General features: G+C 42.3%; 1 protein-coding gene and 1 pseudogene across 1 annotated transcript; both read left to right on the top strand.

The window, feature by feature from the left end:
- Nucleotides 1-4,776: 4,776 nt before the first annotated feature.
- LOC124708095 (probable tRNA N6-adenosine threonylcarbamoyltransferase) lies at nt 4,777-9,232 on the top strand. The gene is made up of 4 exons (XM_047239782.1): nt 4,777-5,388; nt 7,607-7,762; nt 7,880-8,282; nt 8,838-9,232. The coding sequence occupies exons 1-3, from the start codon at nt 4,801-4,803 to the stop codon at nt 8,279-8,281; spliced, it is 1,146 nt and encodes a 381-aa protein (XP_047095738.1). The 5' UTR covers nt 4,777-4,800; the 3' UTR covers nt 8,282; nt 8,838-9,232.
- Nucleotides 9,233-12,071: 2,839 nt separating this feature from the next.
- On the top strand, nt 12,072-16,180 carry LOC124708301 (annotated as a pseudogene).
- The last annotated feature ends 3,562 nt before the right edge of the window (nt 16,181-19,742 follow it).

Here is a 19,742-nt window from a genome sequence, read left to right as displayed (position 1 = left end):
CAGGATTTAAATCGCAAACGATAATTATGGCGCAGCTCTGATGCCACATAATAATAACCAAAGTATCGAGAAACCACAAGCATTAATTAAGGAGGCCTAATTGAGGAACTACTAGCAGGTTCCAATTGCAAAAAAGGTCAATAGAATGATTATAGCTTTAACTAAATGATTGACAACTCAAAATGCAACTTAGCCATAAATAACATTTGTTTTGATTAAATCTGTTTGAAAAACTTTGACACTGTGAGACAATGTTAAACATCATCATGTAAAAAAGAGCTTCTCAGGGTGTTGTAAAAATATTCTAAATCAGCTAATTAATCCAAAAAATTGAGTACGTGCAGACTAACAACTAGTACATAAATCTGTCTACAAATTCTGATGGAATAATTTAGGAATAACCGTGACAAACCTGGGCGAAGAAGAAAGGCGCTACTGTGAAGCTACTGGTCACCGGCCGCACGCCTGGAGGAGAAAGAGGGTTCGAGCGTGCAGTGAACGAGACAGTTTTTCATCCGCCGCCGCCGTGAGTCTTGCTGCAGAGAGAGACGGCACAGAAAAGAGGAATAGCGCGTAGGTAGATACAGAGGGGAGGTTGATCCTACCTATCGTGCCGCCGATGTTCGGGCGCCGACGCTGTTGACTGTTGTAGGTCCAGCCGCTCGCCGCCGGGTGCAATCCCCAGCTGAAGCCGCTCGCCGCTAGCAGCAATCAACGATTGAAGCCGCTCGCCAACGGACGCAGTGCAAAGCAGTCACTCACCGGCCACATCGGTGATTCCCACCACCGCACGCACATATTGGATTTGACGATTGTGGGTTAGCTCTGATCACCTTGCGGCCATAAAACTTATAGGAACAGTTGATGTAAGAAAGGGAGGGGGGAGAGGATATGGTGGATGCGGGCACGCGGGGGTCTAAATGGGTTCGGCCCATCAGGAGGAACTAACTCGGTCGATTGACCTAGGTGCAGAATTGGGTGTCTAATAGAGTCTCTCTCTCTCTCTCTCTCTATATATATTTTTTTTTTTTTTTCTAACAAGAACATAGACCAACAGGAATAAATATTGTACGAGTTAGTACCTGGTCACTCCAGGGACAAAGATATGATATACTACTTTACATCAAACCACAAGGGAAAATAGTCTCAGTCGTTTACTGATTATTCTCTGGTGATTGTTTGAAACCAGAAAACATTCTCTCCTAAAATTAAGTATTCGATGGGCATCATATAAATGTTACAAGTATGTGCAAGTACATAACACATCATGACCAAAAGCTACAAATTCCTCAAAGAAATAGAAGATATAACCATATGCAAGGTTTCCCTAGTGGTAAGCAGATATAAGTAGTCCAAAGCTAGTGGAATTTCTAGTCTTTTTTATTTTTCTTGGGTATCCCAAATTTAAATAGAAAACAATACAATAATGAGGTTTTCTGGATTACACAGTCGGCTATTAATTGAGATTGTTTTCTCTGTTTGTCACAATTCAGATTATGGATAAAAACAATAAGGTGACACGTAAATTGGAGAGAATTGACTCACTTCCATTGATTATCTGCATGAAAGTCGGAGAATTGAGAGCTTATAACTTTGCCTTATGTTGGACATCTTGAAATTATTAATCGGAATTGCATACCGAAAAAAGCAACCTAAGAGGCAACAATTATATAAATTCAGAGCAGTTGGATAATCAGGTAGGATGATGTACATTATAGAAAGCATACCTACCACTAATTTTGAGATGGATGAATCCTTTGGCTTCTCATTCTTTAGAAGTAGTGCAAAATATTTTCATCGTCAATCTCAGCAAAAGTATCTCTCTCAACATAACATCATGTCACTAGACCATTCATCGCTTATCTCATTAGAAAATTCCAAGTTCCGTGCTGAGAAGGGTCTTTCAGTTGTTGCTCTTGCTACTGGTAAAATCAACAACTCAATGAGCCGATAAACCAGTGGAAAAATCAAATGTGCTTCAGTTTGAACCATCTTCACAGAAAGAGTTGGAAGATCACGACAGCTGGAAAATTTAGAGGTACTTCTCATATTAAGGATGAACATGTGAAGTTGTTCTTTGAGGATTTCACAGTCTGGTGTAGAGAAATCATAAGAATAAGTCTCAGCAAGTCGAAGAAGCATGCCATGATCGAATTTGGAAAAAGAGTCACTTGGATCAAGGCAAGCAATGCATCTTAATATCTCAACAGATGCTTTACTGAACCGACTGTTAATATCAGTAGTAATTGAGTCTATCAAAGCAGTAAAAATATCAACATGATAATGATGATAACACTTAACAAATTGCCTCATACGCCGTGAAACACCCCTAATTGGCATACTACTATCCATACTTGGCACCGGAACAGACACCGCAACACAAAAACTCTCTACTTCTTCAAAAAATTCACCCCACTGGTTCTCCCGCAAGTCCCGCAAAACATCTTTCACAGGTTCAATCAAATCCATCGCGTTGACGATGTATTTACCTTCCTTTTCCAAGAGACATGACAAATCTCCTGTCCAGCTCAACACTCGCACTTCAAAGTTCTTCATTGTTTGTATCAAATCATTTGGTGACCAATACTCTCCATTACCATTCATAAAATCTGATGTTGTTCCCAGCTGACAAAGACGACTTTTCTTTTCATATACAGTTTTAGTGCTTTCAGCACTCCATCCCATGTCGTAAGCAAATGAAGCAAAGTTTTACAGTATGAACCCCACTGTGTATGTGCAGGCCAGGCATCAAGATCACTTTCTTAATGTATTCCTTTGCCTGGTAAAGTCACGCTGCTCTCTATTTTTTTCACAATCTTTGCATAGTACTCTTGTACCAATGCATCTTTTGTTTTAGAAGAGTCAGCCACAGTTTTAACAATTCTATCCACATAGAAGAAAAAAATCACCAATAGCTTTATTGCTCCTTGCGACAGAAACAATAACTGGCTGGAACTGTTTGGCGAAACAATGTACATAATGGGCATATGGGTTTTCCTTCAGAATTAGTGACTTCAGTTCATCATATTCTACTGTCATATTTGAGACTAAATTACAACCTACCCCTCTTAGTCTAGAAATAGATAAACCATGACGAGTTAACTAACCATACAAAGCTTCTTTCATTGAAAGGGCTGTATCTAGAGTTGTATATTCAGTACCAAGTAATCTTTCGATGACCTGCCCATGCTTGTCCACGAACCTCACAATTATAGAAATTTTATCTAGCATAACTTTATCATGAGGCTCATCAACAGGTAAAGTGAAATAACTATCTCCGATCTCATCAGCAATGGTCTGTGCGATCACTTCTGCACAAGATTTCACCAAAATTTTCTGCGTCTCTGGAGAAGTCAGTTCATCATAGCAAAGGGCATTTTCAATAATCGGCAGGTCAAATGACTTGAAATCGTACATGTACCAATTCAGCATCTCCACAAAGTTCCCTTTATTTCCAAAACTGGGCCATTCTTCATGTTCATAAAAGGGAAGACCTTGTGACAGAAGAGATCTTGCACAACATAAACTAGCAGCCATGATCTTACTACGACTTTTGAAATCCTCATAGTATTGTCTTGCAATATATCGTGACTACTATTAACTCCACCAACATGCCCATTGAAAGTTTCAAACGCATCATTCCAGTTGCTAAACCCAGATACAGAGATGGCTGACTCTTCATTCCATATATATTGCCTTCAGAACAGACAGATTTTTTTATAGGTTTAAAGTTACTCTCCATTCCTAACACATAACAGTGCTATGTCATAATGTTTGACATAGAAACTGAATCAAACATCACTCGGCAAATTTTATGGAAGCATCAACTTACTTGACGAGTTGCAGTGATAGCAGTTCTCAATGAAAATTTGGGCAGCTCGGGTCAACCAACCATTACTCTAAAACAAAAGTAGTAACATTTAGTTGGTACTGAAATGGGCATAAAGTAGGAAGACTACATGGAGTCCTTAATTATAATTAAAAAGACAAATAAAACTATCGTTACATAAATTACTAATTAGTGTGCTCCTTGGAAAGCAAGCTACATAATTGAAATTCTGCAGCTAAAAAATATTCACAAGGAATCACAGAACATAGGTTTCATCCAACTGACTGAAGGAAACAATAAACAAATTATGCAACAAACAATATGGACAACGAAGGTAGGCTTAGAGTGTAATGGATACAGTTCAAAACGGCAATTTCGTGACCCACGATCCACGATTTACAAGCTCGTGACCAAATTGCACATCCAGGGGCCGGGGCAACTTCCTAGACCAAATTGGAGATTTTCTCTTCAAAATTTCAGCTCTAGTGGCTTTACTTCCAACTTTGTTTTATCGAGATCTGTGTTGTATAAGCTTCCATACACAGTCACATCTGCTTCTGAATAATATCACAGTTTTTTTTGAGAGAAATAATATCACAGATTCACAGTTGGGGTACTAACCTGATGTCCATTTTCACTTCATGGAACGATCCAATCTGCGGTGGCGGCAGCGATGATCACAACAATGCGGGGGCGTGAGATCCAGGCGTCGGAGAGGATTAGGCGACGTCAATGAGGAGGGGGGCAGCGCCGGCGGTTAGGGTTCGTCGCCTTCCCTTCCCTGAAAGTGCGAGTAGTTCGCGCCTAGGCGAAACGGAGAGAAAAGAATTGAGGGGGCAGGCTCACAATGGGCCTAGGTTGTATAAGCCGATATGGGAGTTTACTGGGCCGTTTTCACTTCATACGGCACGACCCATTCCCTCCTCCCCGCTTCTCCCACCCGAAAACCCTACCGTCACGCCGCCGCCGCCATGGCCTCCTCCTCATCTCCGGCGAAGCGCCGGCCACCGGGCCCACTGGCTCTGGGCCTGGAGTCCTCGGCCAACAAGATCGGCATCGGCGTCGTCTCCATGTCCGGGGAAATCCTCTCCAACCCGCGGCACACCTACATCACGCCGCCCGGCCACGGCTTCCTGCCCCGGGAGACGGCGCAGCACCACCTCGTCCACCTCCTCCCGCTCCTCCGCGCCGCGCTCGCCGAGGCCGGCGTCTCCCCCGCCGACCTCGCCTGCGTCTGCTACACCATGGGCCCCGGCATGGGCGGGCCGCTCCAGGTCGCCGCCGCGTCGGCCCGGGCCCTGTCGCTCCTCTGGGGGAAGCCGCTCGTCGCCGTCAACCACTGCGTCGCGCACATCGAGATGGGCCGCGCCGTCACCGGCGCCGTCGACCCCGTCGTGCTCTACGTCTCGGGCGGCAACACGCAGGTCATCGCCTACAGCGAAGGCAGGTACAGGATCTTCGGGGAGACCATCGATATTGCCGTCGGGAATTGCCTCGACCGCTTTGCCAGGATCCTCGAGCTTTCAAATGACCCGAGCCCTGGGTATAACATTGAGCAGGTAATCTTTCAGTACCTGTGAATTTCAAAAACTTCCAAAAAAAGATATGGTTGTAGATTGTATACATGCGTAGATTTGTGTGTAACTATGAGTGTGAACAAACATATAGAAAGATAGACTTATATTACAACAGATGACAGTAATTGTTTGCCTATTATTATCGAACAAGTTTGCATGTACACATAACAAGTCCAAGTACCATAATCTCGTGGATTCATTGCTAAGTGGTAGTGGTACATATGAACACTCACATTTAACTTCTCCCTGATTATGTTGCTGCTTGCATCCACCATAACCATAAGTCTCTCTGGTGCAATTAGGCAAAACCCCCATTATTGTTGACCTCAAAATTTGTAGCTACTGCCCAATTGCCGGTCAAGATACTTCGATTCGTTTATGCTATGGATTTCTCATCCTTCATTTATCTGCAGAAGCACAAATACAACTGGTTAAAATGTACTCCCTCCGGACGGTTTTAATTGACGCAGGCCTTAGTTCACATGTGGGTGCAGCTAGTTCATGCTTGCGTCGATTAAAACAGACCTGAGGTAGTAATGATCAGTGGTCATTGCTGAATAACTAGAGTCAGGAGGATAGCCACATGATATCAGGGGATTGGAAAATACAAAATAGAAATTTATATTGTTTGATTGGTAATGCAGACAGGCTTCTCTTTCTATAGATATGTGTTCCTACATATTTCTCAAGTAGTTTCTTATATCTATGAAACCTGATCTCTAATTCGAAAATACTAAACTGGTCTTTATCTCTATCTCAACTAAATAGTATTCTATATATACTCATGTACTACATCCATTTCAAGGAATAAGGCGCCCTCGTTTTACGTGCTTTTTGTTTGACCAATAATTACTTCAAATAGATAAAGATTGTTTCTATGAAATTAGTATCATTAAAAAGTGCTTTTCAATACGAATCCAATGGTACTAATTACATATAATATAATCAAGACTTTGTTGCTTAATTTTTATGGTCAAAGTTCGTCTTGGAATACGCGTGCGCCTTATTCCTTGAAACGGAGGTAGTAATGCCTAATTCTGTGTGCATGCACAAAATATTGTATTATTGCTTAGTTAGGAAAAATTGTAACATTAGATTGGCTGGCTTATTAACCTTTTGAATTAGAGATAGTATTCCATAATGGTGCGATGCTAATTGAGAACCAAGTAAGCCATTTCTATATAAAAAGGGGCATGCATCTATTCCCAGTCAAGTAATGCTAAAGAGTCAATCAATCTACTCTCTTTCCCCGTTTACTCAAATCTATGTTCTGTTATCAAATCTTATATGCCCTACCTATTTCGCAATTATCCCGATTCAGCTATCTCTATTAATTATATTGCATGGGCCTTAAGTCAACTTTTTTTTTGCATGGGCCTTAGGTCAATTAGTTGAGAATAATTTTTTGCACCACATCGAGTTAAGATTGGATTAGGGTGCGGGGGCTTGAAGTAGTGAATAGGTTATTACAGCTATTTTAAAGTATTGCAAACCCTGGGGGTAGATCAGAGTTCAGTAAAAGATATCTCTGTTGATAAATTTGATGGAACAATGAAGTTGTTATATTGTTCTTGGGCAATTTTCTCTTGCTTTTGTTGACATTCGAGATTATGAAGTTACATTCTTGATCGTTGAGTTAAGTAGTTTAGAATCCGTAGCAGCTTAGTAGGCCATTAGTTGCATCGTAATTGCGTTGTAGAGATTCGTGCACATTAGTAGACCACAGGCCTAAGTTTTTATAAACGGTTAACGGTGCTCGAATCATAAACATTAGTTGTCTTTCATTCATCTGCACGTTTAAAGGCCTTTACTACTATCCCTTGGAAGACTGTTTCCAGTATTAGTACTTTAATGTATTGAACAAATGAAAGATTGATATAAATGTGTGAGTAAATAACAGTAGACTTCTCAATCATAAGAATTAAAAAAAAACCTTGGTAACAAACACACAATCTAAATTGTTTCTGCAAGGGATACGAGTAATGTATTCCGAGTCACAAAAATAGTTGTGCGATACAAATGTGGTATTGGTGTTCAGGTTCCATCTTATGTTGGCCTCTCGGCTCATTTCTTTCTGTTTGAAATGAAAGGTAACTTACATTCGTTCAAGACATGTATCGTTATGTGATATATATATGATGCAGTCTTCTACTTTCCGAGTAGCATGTTTATTCAGTTTACCATGTCTTCCTCTTTTCAGCTAGCAAAGAAGGGAGAGAAGTTCATCGATCTCCCTTATGTTGTAAAAGGTATGGATGTGTCATTTAGTGGCATATTGAGCTTCATAGAAGCTGCAGCGATTGAGAAGCTTAAAAGTAACGAGTGCACACCTGCAGACCTATGCTACTCATTGCAGGTACATGTGTATTGCTGAACTTCTTTACTGTACCCATGTACAGATAATGATTGTGCTTACTTTCACTGAGGAGAAGTTGTATAGATTATAATTAAGACGCTTAATGGCCATATCCAGGAAACTCTCTTTGCTATGCTTGTTGAAATCACTGAACGTGCCATGGCACATTGTGATTCAAAGGATGTTCTTATTGTTGGTGGCGTTGGATGCAATGAACGTTTGCAAGAGATGATGAGGATTATGTGCTCAGAGAGAGGGGGTAGGCTGTTTGCAACTGACGATCGCTATTGTATAGACAATGGAGCGATGATTGCATACACTGGTTTACTGGCATATGCACATGGTGTGACCACTCCCTTGGAGGAGTCGACATTTACTCAAAGGTTCCGAACTGATGAAGTTCATGCAATTTGGAGGGAGAAGGAGATGCCAGTGTTAAATAACATCCATTCTGATGCAGTGACTGAAGTGTCCGTAGATGGAGTCTCTCTGCCCACTCCAATGGCTGTAGAGTCCTGAGGTACAATTGTTCTTTCATTTTATCCTGTTGTGATTCCTTTTTCATGCATAGTTAAAGCTGTTTGAACCCTGTCTTGTAGATTTTGGATCAATTTCATCACACGAAAGATGATCTATTCAGAATACCCATTTCCCTTACAATGATTTCTGGTTGAATGAGTCATAGATAATTCAATTCCTGGAAAGCTTTAGTTAACATGCACACAATTCATTTTTTTTCCATTTTTCCGTTATTTGCTTTGCATGTGAACATTGTGCTGGTAATCTAATTGTATTAGCTCCATGTTTGCTGGTAGCATGTGAAGCACTTAATAATACTTGTGGCATTGCACAAGTCTGTAATGCATGCTTTTAAACTACAACACTATTGTTGCTTTTGGTTCTAATTTTGAATTCCCCTCGGAGGAAAAAAAAATTAGGCTCTCAATTCTATTTCTGACATTCTTCTATTAATCCAGATCCATCTATGCATTTGCTAGTGTATTATTTGCATTTCGATGAAGGAACTGGTATAGTCCTGACCAACTCATGATTAATGTGCTTCTTTCGGCCACAGGTTAATTCGTAGAGTTGCGGGTGCCATCCCTTCATGGTTTCAGAGGAACATCAAAATTCTGCGGTCCCCTCTGCTTGATGATCGGAAGTGTTGGTAGCATCAGGGCAGACTGCCTTGTACTGTTGTGCGTCTTACAATGACTGACTGGAATGTCTCACCAGCTGCAGAGCTGGAGGACATTGACATAACCTTGTAACACTGACCCATTAACGCTACATAACTTCGATCAACATCTGGTCAATTAACTTCCGATCCTATGTTTGATCCCTGTATTTCATGCAAAAGCGAACTTAAAGTTGGGATAAGTTGATGTGGTTAGCAGTACCCATTTTGAAAGTTATACTTTGGTGTTACCTGTTGTCTCCAGGCAACACAGTTATACATATTGTTTTGTATATCCATTGTGTCTACTTTTCATGATATTCGGACAACGTTTTCACCATTCGAAATTACCTTTATGTTAAGATCTCATTTATGAAATTTGTTTAGTCTTGACTTCATAGTTAAATCTATATATGAAATCGCAGTTTGGCATTGTATGTTCAATACTCCTCTGACCCAGAATAACTGTCGGGGAGTTAGCAACTTTGTACTAAATCCCCGAAACTTGTTATGGATCAGAGGGAGTAGTTTTTTAATTATTTTTTATGGTATGAACAAGTTCTAGCAACAAAGTTTGCTTGCTCATTCATTGTTGGTTCGTCCTTGGCAATACAAGTAGTAAAATGGATTCAAATGCTTCATTGATTTTTCAGTGAACAAAAGAAACCAGCTGCTGACATTGCTTATTTTGTTGAAATAGAAAGAGAATGTAAGTGATTGAATAAGTTGGGTCGCCCATTGGCCTTCGGAATCTGAGTCAGTGGTGCCATGCATTCCTATCGATGGTGCCTCTGCCTCGAACAACTTCTGAGAGTTTGCCATGCTGGTGGACACGAATAAGAGGGTGGAAGGAGCTTGTGAGAAGAACATGGTTTGGTGAGATAGAGTTGAGTGATCAGAGAGCAAACCTAGCTGCGCACACCCGCCGCAAACATCTTTCATCTCCATATGTGTTGTTTCTTCTAATCTATGTGCGCCTTCTAGTTGCTACGACGGGGCCGAATCGTTACATGTCATGTCGTCTTTGTCTTTTCGTGTTAGTTTCTGGTGTCCTTGGTTTAGGTGTACCGATGGAGGAGGCGGTGTTATAAGACGTAATGACCTCTTGGCTCCATCCCCATGCTTGTAGCCTTTACGACTAATGCCAGGGAGCTAGTTGTGTCTTGTTTTCTCCTATTTCGTCTTGTCATCATGGTCTTCAATATTATGCTTCCACAGTTGGTGATAATGAAGCGGTTCGACATCCTGCCTTTTGAATGGGTGTATCACTATTCACGTTGCGTTCAAACTATCCGAGATATTCTCGTCCCTTGTGGTGGTGGCTCATGTGGGCATGTGGCTATTCAAAAACTTAAATGTGAGTCAAAGCTTGTACCGGTATCGGTCGTGGAGCCAACGTCACAAGAGAGTATGGGAAAAAATCCGAAGACTACTCGTTGATGGCCATTTTCCCATGAAAACGTTCATTGCTTCATTGTGTGCTACGGTTCAATGATTACTCCAAGCTAGAGCCCGAGCAGCTACCCGAGATAGCAGGCCTCGGCTCCGCCACTAGGTATGTCATTCTATGAATTTTTGAACGTTTATACCTAGAAAATATCTATGGAGTACACCCTATAGATGGAGGTAAGGATGATTGGCGACTTGGCGTGGTGGGGTGGCGGTGGGTCAGCGATGTTTCCGTATCGATAAGCATGTCTAGTTACAAAGTTGGATTTGGCAATTCAAAAAACAGTAAATGAAGTGATTTAGTAGTACAAAGTTGTATGTGAATGATTAATTGGCAACGCGAATTTCAAAATAACAAAGTCAGGAGATTTCACCCGGCTTTGTCTAGAGGTGAGAATTGGAACTTGGGTTTTGGCAACGCGTCGGCCGCTTTCAGCCTTGCAGGGGAAGCCAAGCTACGTACACGTGACAACTGACAGCAGCGTGCTGATGCTTCCACCCAACCCTCTTGTACGCCCTCCCGCTGGCGCTGGGCCCCACCAGATTCTCCTGGCTGCGCTGCCTTGCATTGCAAGGAAGAGCAGTGCCACGCCCACGCACCGGCACCCATCATCTCTCCTTCCTCGTCTTCGCCGTACCAGCAAGCAAGGCAGCCTTGCTGCTTCCCTGTCCCAGTCCGCCTCTCTCCCTCCTCCTCACCGCCCCCCGCATCGATTCACCGGCGGCGCATCCCAGAGCGGCGCGGGCCACTTCGAGGAGAATCGACCGACCGCCCACCCACTGTGAGGAACCCGCTTCACGCCCCATCCTTCTTTCGTACTTTCCGTTCCCTTTGCCGTTGTTGCGAAGATCAGTCCGCGGCAGATCTGATATGCTGTGCCTGTCCTGGCCACAATTACTTCCTGCGAGCCTGTTAACCACGACGAAGAAATAGCCTTGGATCCTCGCTAGTGCAGCTAGTCGGTGCTCGTCCATGGCCTATTTGGACTTTTTCTCCCAAAATGTTTCCATGTGTAAATTCTGCAGATGTTTTTCTAGTAACCCATACTGGAGAAGTGCGAGTATCGATTTGCTCCCGAATGCCTACTAGCAATTCAAGGAGCAGCTATTAATTTACTGCATCCTGGTTTTATTTAAAAAAAATTACCATGAGTATTTCTGTTTCCTACTGCTGAATTTTGAGTTGTACTGGCTAGTCTCAAACTGTAATTAATTTAATTAAATCTGTCAGAAAACTATGAATTTGCTAGTCTGAATGTTTTTTTTTTCTGTGTGTAATGTAATTAAATAAATAATAATAATAACTAGGCTCTGTCCACACTCGGTGGCCAGTCAACCGGATTAGATGAGCCCATGCATGCGTGCGTTGTACTACATCTCTTTGCACTCCATTTTTTAGGTCCTGGGCCTGGTGACAGCTGACATGCATAGGCATAATATATAGATAGTAGAGGCCGAGAAGACGAATTTTAGGGAATCTCCTCTTACTCTTTCTTGATGAGTTGTGAGTCACCTGAGTGGCTGAGTGCTAGCTCGGGTTGAAGGATCGATCCCCAACTCCTGTAATGACACTCTCTTATGTGCAATTTTCTTGCTTGATCACTTTTTGCTACCCTTGATTCTTAAACATCTCATGTTTTATTGAATTGTGATTAACGTGTTACTGACATCATTCAGCACATGATCTGCAAATCGCAAGCATGAACAGGGGCCAACCAGGGTACTCCATGGTCGACGACAAGCTTCAGGAGCACCGGATCTCCACTTCCCTACGCTGCCCCGGCTGTGGCCATGAGCTGGAATGCACACCGGTACATATATTACAACATTTCTCTTGGGCGCGAAGACAAAATTAGATCTCTCTAGTGATGTTCATTTTTGGATTTATGTCCTGTGGTTGCTGTCACAAGAAGGATATGGCTGGGCTTCCTGCGGGCGTCAAGTTCGATCCGACGGACCAGGAGCTGATCGAGCACCTGGAGTCCAAGGTGATGGATGGAGGCTCCAGGGCTCACCCTCTCATAGATGACTTCATACCCACCTTACAGGAGAAGATGGCATTTGCTACACCCATCCTGAGAAACTCCCAGGTGAGTAACCATATATGCATCATGCCGCTCTGCACAAGTACATGCATCCATCAGTACTGGTTACTAGCCTACTACTGAGATTTAAGTCTAACTCGGTTTCTTCTGTTTGTTGGTTCTGTGTTCTGGTTCTACCATGGGTAGTTATTATAGCTATTGGAATCTTGAATATGGCATATGTTTTGTTTTGAAGAAAAACAAGAATATGTCATATTCCGATATTGTCCATGATCTTGATGTATTGCATCTGCCATGCTTTCCTAGGTGTTCTCCACGTTGATTGGGTTGTGCACAGGTATTCATTGTTTATGTAAGGTTGTGCCTAACCACCCTTTATCTCCATTCCTCATGATGAAGAGATGCTTCGGAAGTTTCCAACTTGCGTTCACTCTTTTCTCTCTTTCTCTCTCTCACTCAAAAGTTTAATTAATTGAGACGTGTTTTCCTAACCTGGGGTGTACCTGCACCCCTATTCCTTTTACATATTTCGGGTGTGCCATTTTTAGCAAAAGATTCTACACAAACTAGTACTAAACTTATGTTTACACCCGGGTTTTTTTTTTTAAAAAACCGTATGTTTACATGTGGACTTTCATACTGAAATAATGTGCCGTCTGTGAGAAACAGAAAGAGATACAATTCTATGAAATATTTCTGGTATACCAAAAATTCCACAAATGAGACAGCCAAACACATGTACTCATGTAGCTAGAGCTTGCCATGCAGTATAAAAGAAAAAAGTCAAGCATGTTTGCAGTATGATTAAATCAAGCTACTGCTTTATTCTCTTGTAGTTTGGGATCATCCAACCTCTTTTTACTTGATTCACCAGGTGTAACAAGAAATGGGCAGAGCAAACACTTCTTCCACAGACCATCCAAGGCCTATACCACCGGCACAAGGAAGAGAAGAAAGATCCAGGCAGAGCGTGACCTAGCCAACAGCAGAAATGGCGCCGAGACACGGTGGCACAAGACTGGCAAGACGCGGCCGCTGATGGTGGACGGACGACAGAAGGGGTGCAAAAAGATCCTAGTCCTGTACATCAACTTCGGCAAGCCCCGGAAGCCCGAGAAGACCAACTGGGTGATGCACCAGTACCACCTTGGCGACTTGGAGGACGAGAAAGAGGGGCAGCTGATAGTGTCAAAGGTCTTCTATCAGACTCAGCCGCGGCAAAGCGTCGCTGCTACCACGGTGGTGGCACAGGATGAGCGTGCAAGGGACAGCAACAAGGAGGTAGAGATGCCATCTGGGTCAATGCAGAATGGACTCGCTGCCTATGCGTTGGCCGCTGCAGCTGCCGTCCAGATGCAGGGACAACCGCCGATGCTGGATGATGAGGTAATTTAGCAAGCTAGCTTGCTATACTCCTGATAATTCATTATAGATATGTCGTAAATTATTGAGTAACTCAGGATTTGTGTATACCATCCCTATCCCATTAAACCAAAATATTTCCATTTAATAATCAACCGCAGTAGTATGCTTGCTACTAGCCTTTTGGCATAGTTTGTATGATTAGTACCCTTGTATGAATAAAGAAATATCTAAAAAGATAAAGAACAACAAACATCACATGTATATGGAGTTATGGACCCCGTTAGTTCCAGCTTAACATCAGTTTTACCCAGAACACAAGCAACCTTGGGAGCAAAATGTTGCGTCCACACACCATGAAAACAAAGAGTGTACCAGGGGGTTTACTGTCCAATTCAACAATTATTGAATGCCATGGCTCCCAACTCATTTCCCATGAAAATGTTTTGAACGACACATAATACCCTTAAACGACTCATTAATCGACTTTTACATGCATGACACACCTGCAGGTTGGTGCAGACCATCAAGTGATAGTCAATCAAGAAGGAGAACAGCAAGATCACCACCATCTTCCATCACAAAGCCATATTGTCAGCCATAATTTGCAAGCGGTGCCTGTACCTGCCACGTGCCCTCTTACTGGTAAGCTGGCGAACTTGGTATCAACCGTAGCATCACCTGCAGTTCAGCATACCACAGTCGTCCTCAACAGCCAGCTACGCTCTCCTGCAATGGTACATCAAAAACAAAAAATTCAGGTGATTTTTCTAGTCCTTAGTTTATTTTGCCCCCCTTTGCTGAAAACATTACATGCAGTACTTGACTCATGTAAAGGATGTAGTATGTAGCAATACCACTCTTCTATACTCTAAATGAAATGTTCTAATGATCAGATTTCTTTCTGATTTTCATTTACTCCATTGCCCTCTCTTTCACTTCATAATGTAATTCTGTCATTCCATTTCAAGATGAACAATGAAAAGGAGGGGCAAGAGAAACAGCAGCACAAATTTTATCATAAGCCTGCTGGCTTAGAAGGACTGATAATGGCCTGTAAATCAGCAAGTACAGCAGAAGTAAGCTTTCTTCTATATATCTTCGAGGTTGCTCAAGGGTCTTCTGAAAATTGGAGTGCCTCATTCTTGATTGTTTGTAACATCAAATGAACATTGAGCAAGCCTTATTCACTGAAATATAACATCTTCACTCCTTAGGACATTGTGTGTAGATTATTCTAACACCATATAGGCATGCCCACAATATCAGAATGTGGGCAGGGAGGAAGAGATAATAAAATTTTACCTCTCTATGGAATTCAATTGGATATGTAAAAAACAAAAGAGCAACTTCGCATTTAAAAGCATGGCCATACTTTGTTAGTTCTCATAGCCACGTGTTGCTTGCTTCCCTGATTAATTCCTTTATAGACAATTGGTAGTTGTTCCTTCATTTCCTCTTGGCGAAAAAGTGAGATTTTTTTTGTATATGTTACTCTCATCAAGTTTGCGCCAAGGGAGTAGTTATTAACCCAACATTCTACATATGATACTGTACCTTTTTTTTTTGCTTCTCTGAACATTTCCAGTTGATCATAAATAGCCTTTTTTGTTCCTAATTTGTATGCTAGTGTTGGCACTTTCCAGTTTGAAAAGATTAAATGGGACAACTCTTGCTTTTCTTTTGAAACCGCGCTGATTTTTTTTATCAACTCAAGCCTAGTCATGTCATTCATTTTTGCATAAGCAATCATATATTAATTTGGAACTGGCATTTGCCGGTAGGTACTAATTAGTACTATAAATGTATGTCGTTTGAAGTTGCAATATTTGGAGAGCCTTATGATTATGGTCATATCCAATTGCCACTAAATTCATGCCTTTGAATCCTCAAGACATCCTGGCACTTCCTAGATGCTCATATTTTTGCATTGCTTCTACCATGTGGCGCAGGGATCTTCAACTACTCCGCCTGAAGAGACACAATGGCCATACCAATACTGGCCTCCTGACAATCAAGATCGACATGGGTAGCATAGAAGATAAACTGGCTGGTGATGATATCATTTTCTTTAAGCAATTATCTGATTCTAACGAAGTAACTGACTCCCTAAGTACAACATTTCATGCAAAACTAGGTTACTGCATTCTGCAGAACTGACAAGTACTGTAAGCAAGTTACGGGTAGAACATAAGATCAAGATCCCACGGGGGAGAGATGATCTAAGTTAAATTAGGCGATGATGCAATCATTTCAACGCACTGGTTTAGCACAAATTTTAGATGCATAATATATTTTTCTCATTTGTACAAAATAGTACTCCTATAGAAGGTTGCTTCAATTGTCTTTGCTTTTTTTTTTTCATATTAGAATCATTTGTGCGTATTGTACCCAAAACAGTGTACATAGGCCATGGAGGACTGCCTCCCACATATAATATATAAAATATTAAATTGTATGATTTGACCTAGTTTAATGAAACTCTGGCTAAAATCTAGCATATTCAACAGGTGAAAAACTAACATAGTGTTGAAGTGTAACACATTTGCAGGCCTATTTTTGGCGGAAAAAGTTGTTTCCTTCCTGAGCCAGTCATCAATCAAAGTACTAAAAGGCGATATCAGTATCAAAATGCCATAAGAGTATTGCGAAATGCTAGCGCCCTAGGTCACTCTCCACCAACATTGAAGGTTCCCGACTCGTAGCAACCTAGAAACATGACCATCATCTCTCAATCCCCTCGCCGCCGCCGGAGTAGGCCATCTGATAGCGGACAACGATAACGAGGGCTCCCCATTTCTCCCTTGCCCCCTCCCAAGCTTGTAGGATCTTCGCTCCCAGCTTACCGGTTGCGCCGGTGCCATGATTGAGACATCATGTAACAACGACCTGCCCTAGGGTGGGCTTATGTCTTGGACCTTCGGCATGTGCTTCGGGCTCATGCCAGTGGCCATAGCTTTAGGATGTGCGGTCCCACTAATTTCATCGTGGCACAAATCCGACGGGGCACAATGTGGGGCTGCTCGTTTTCTTTAGAGGCTCCCTTCCTTCATCGTAGATCTAGCAGGGAGTCATAAATTCTATGATCACCGTAGCCTGAGTACCCATTTTTTCGTATGGAATCGAAGTTGATGAAGTAGATCCAGTCCGTTGAATTAAAATCCCTATAGTGAGCGCGCAATGCCGTATAACATTTTGTTCGTGTATCACAAGGTTATGATATGTTTACGTGTTTTTTTGGCCGTTTGGCACCCTCGAGACATGTAATGGACCTACTCTTGCTTGGGTTGGATTATACTCGAATGAAATACAACAAGTTTGGGCCCGACCCGACGACTATTGTGGATGAAACTAAGCAAGCTGCTTTAGATCACAAACGGCTTCTCGCTATTGTGTGCCCTGATGCATGACTTGTGTAGAACTTGGTTATCTCTTGGCCCTCTTATACTCATGCACTGTGGCAGTGACCTCCTCTCCCTTGAGTCTCCATGAACTAGTAGCTAGAATTCCCGACCACCTACGAGTAGGACTCAGTGGTGAACTCTTGTCAGGGTTAGGTTTCTCTCGCAGCGATGGCCGACGTAGAATTTTTCTTCCTGATCCCTCCACCTCACCACTGTACCTCGAACTCGGGCTGATCCAGGGGCGATCTTCGTATCGCTTCCCGGCCTCGGCTCTCGTGTGACGGTTTGAAAGAGGGTTTAGGGTTATGTTGTCGTGGTTCACCATGGCAACGTATCCAACGAAGGTGTCATGAGGTGCATCCATGCAGCGGGTTCTAGGAAAGATGATCTTGAGGAGATGATGAAGAATCTGGGGTTGAGGGAAGAAGATCTAGATGATGTAATCTTTGAGGAGGAGCCCGCTCCGCCGGCTGAATCGACTCGTTGGCTGGCGATCGCCCGGGTGCATACTACTAGAGAATATAGTGATTTCTGGTTCTACAAGAACATGCGATCAGCCTGGGACCTCGCTCAGGAAGTTAATATCAAATCTGTGGTTAACAACATGTATACGATGCAATTATCTTGTCTAGGAGATTGGGACAAGGTAATGGAAGGCGGACCTTGGGTATTTAGAGGGCACCTGGTGATTCTAGCGCCGTATGATGGATTTACAAAACCGTTAGAGATTCCACTAAACAAATGAAAAATATGGATTCGAATCCATGATCTCCCAGATGGATTTAAGGCAATGATCGGAGCTTTAGAAGCTAAAGTTGGAGTGGTTGTGGCTTCGGAACCTGTCTCAGGGGATTTCTCTGGTATTTTTGTTTCAGAATTCGAGTTTGGCTTGATGTATTAAAACCATTGAAAAATCATGTCTCTATGTGTGCTTTCTGCGGGATGATATGACATTTATACATAGAACATGGAGATGGCATACATCCATCCTTGTCTCTGGTTTTTAAGGACCTCAAAGCATTATGGGCTATTCGATTTGCTGGAAGAGGCTGCAATCATAGGGGTTTTGGAAGTGGTAGTGGAGGATTTACAAATAACTATGGTTCCTTTTACGAGGAACGTAATGAGGATGAGGAAAAATATGTTATATCGGAAGAAGATCCTGGATTGAATAGAAAAAGAGCAGTGGATGCCCGAAACCATGCATCCCTAACTGGTCCAATGGGTGATGCTGCAGCGAAAGGTGCTTTAGCTGGAACTAACACAATGGGTATGATGGGGGCAATTGTTAATTCTCTTGAACCTCTTGCTCCACCAAGTCCTAACCAAGTGAGAGATCCCAAGAGGAAGAAGACTACTGAGGAAGAAGGTCCTAGTGTTAACTCTGATTTGGCGGGCTCCATGGAGGGGCGCCGCTCGGATAAATGAGGATACTAGGGAAGAACTATCGGGGTTTGGGGAATTATTCGGAAGTTCGAGTGCTTTTGGACATCAAAATGCGCTGCAACCCCGATGTATTGTTTTTTCGGAGACACAATTGGACACCTATCCGGTTAATTGTCTTAAGTGAAGGTTGAATATGGACTTACAAATTGTTAATCCTAGTAACAGTGAAGTGGTGGTGTTCTAATGCTATGGAGAAGAGAGATTTCTATGCAACAAATTTTTTCGGCGCCTAAGAACATTGATGTCCGTATCATCGAAATCCCAAATAAGGTTTGGAGATTAACTAGTATATATGGAGAGCCTAGATGGGAGGACAATCACTTAATTTGGGACAGAATTAGAGAGCTAAATGATCAACATAACTTGCCATGGGCAATTATTGGGGACTTTATCGAGATTTTATTCACTCATGAAAAGAGGGTGGTAACCCTAGACTGCAAGGCTACATGCAAGCATTCAAAGATCTTCTAAATGATTGTGAGCTGATTGATCTTGGATTTATTGGTGAACTATTTTTGTGGAAGAGGGCATAATCGGTGAACGGCTCGGATGTGAAGAATGCATGGAATAATATGCATCCTAGAGCAGTGGTGCAACACATGAAATATGCAAGATCTGACAATGGTCCAATCCTTCTGGACACGGATTACCAAGTTATCCTAATAGTTCAAGCTTTGGATTTGAGGCTAAATGGTTACATGAAAAAACTTTCGTGAAGTAGTTGAACAAGCTTGGCTTAGTGCAAATGAGGCAGCGGATGAGAGTGTGGTGTTGGACAGACTTGCTCATATGCATAAGGCCCTCCACGATTGGGACAGTTGAATTCTTAAACAATCAAGAAGAAGAATTCGTAAAGCCGAGAAAAAACTGGAAAAGGCTATGAATGGGCCGATGGCCGCTAAGAATGAGAAGATTGTAAAAGAAATGGCATAACTTGTGGAGATGTTACCGGAGCAGGAAGAAGTACACTGGCTGCAACGATCCTGCACAGGGCGATAGAAACATTAATTTTTCGACCAGTTCGCTACAACTCGTCGTAAGAAAAAATTTCATTAAAATAATTAAGGATCCAAATGATGAGTGGGTCGAAGGTACGG

This window comes from Lolium rigidum, chromosome 4 (genome assembly GCF_022539505.1).
Source record: "Lolium rigidum isolate FL_2022 chromosome 4, APGP_CSIRO_Lrig_0.1, whole genome shotgun sequence".
Taxonomy (NCBI): Eukaryota; Viridiplantae; Streptophyta; class Magnoliopsida; order Poales; family Poaceae; genus Lolium; species Lolium rigidum.
Note: the sequence above shows the minus strand (reverse complement) of the source record. Positions and strands in the feature narration are given on the sequence as shown.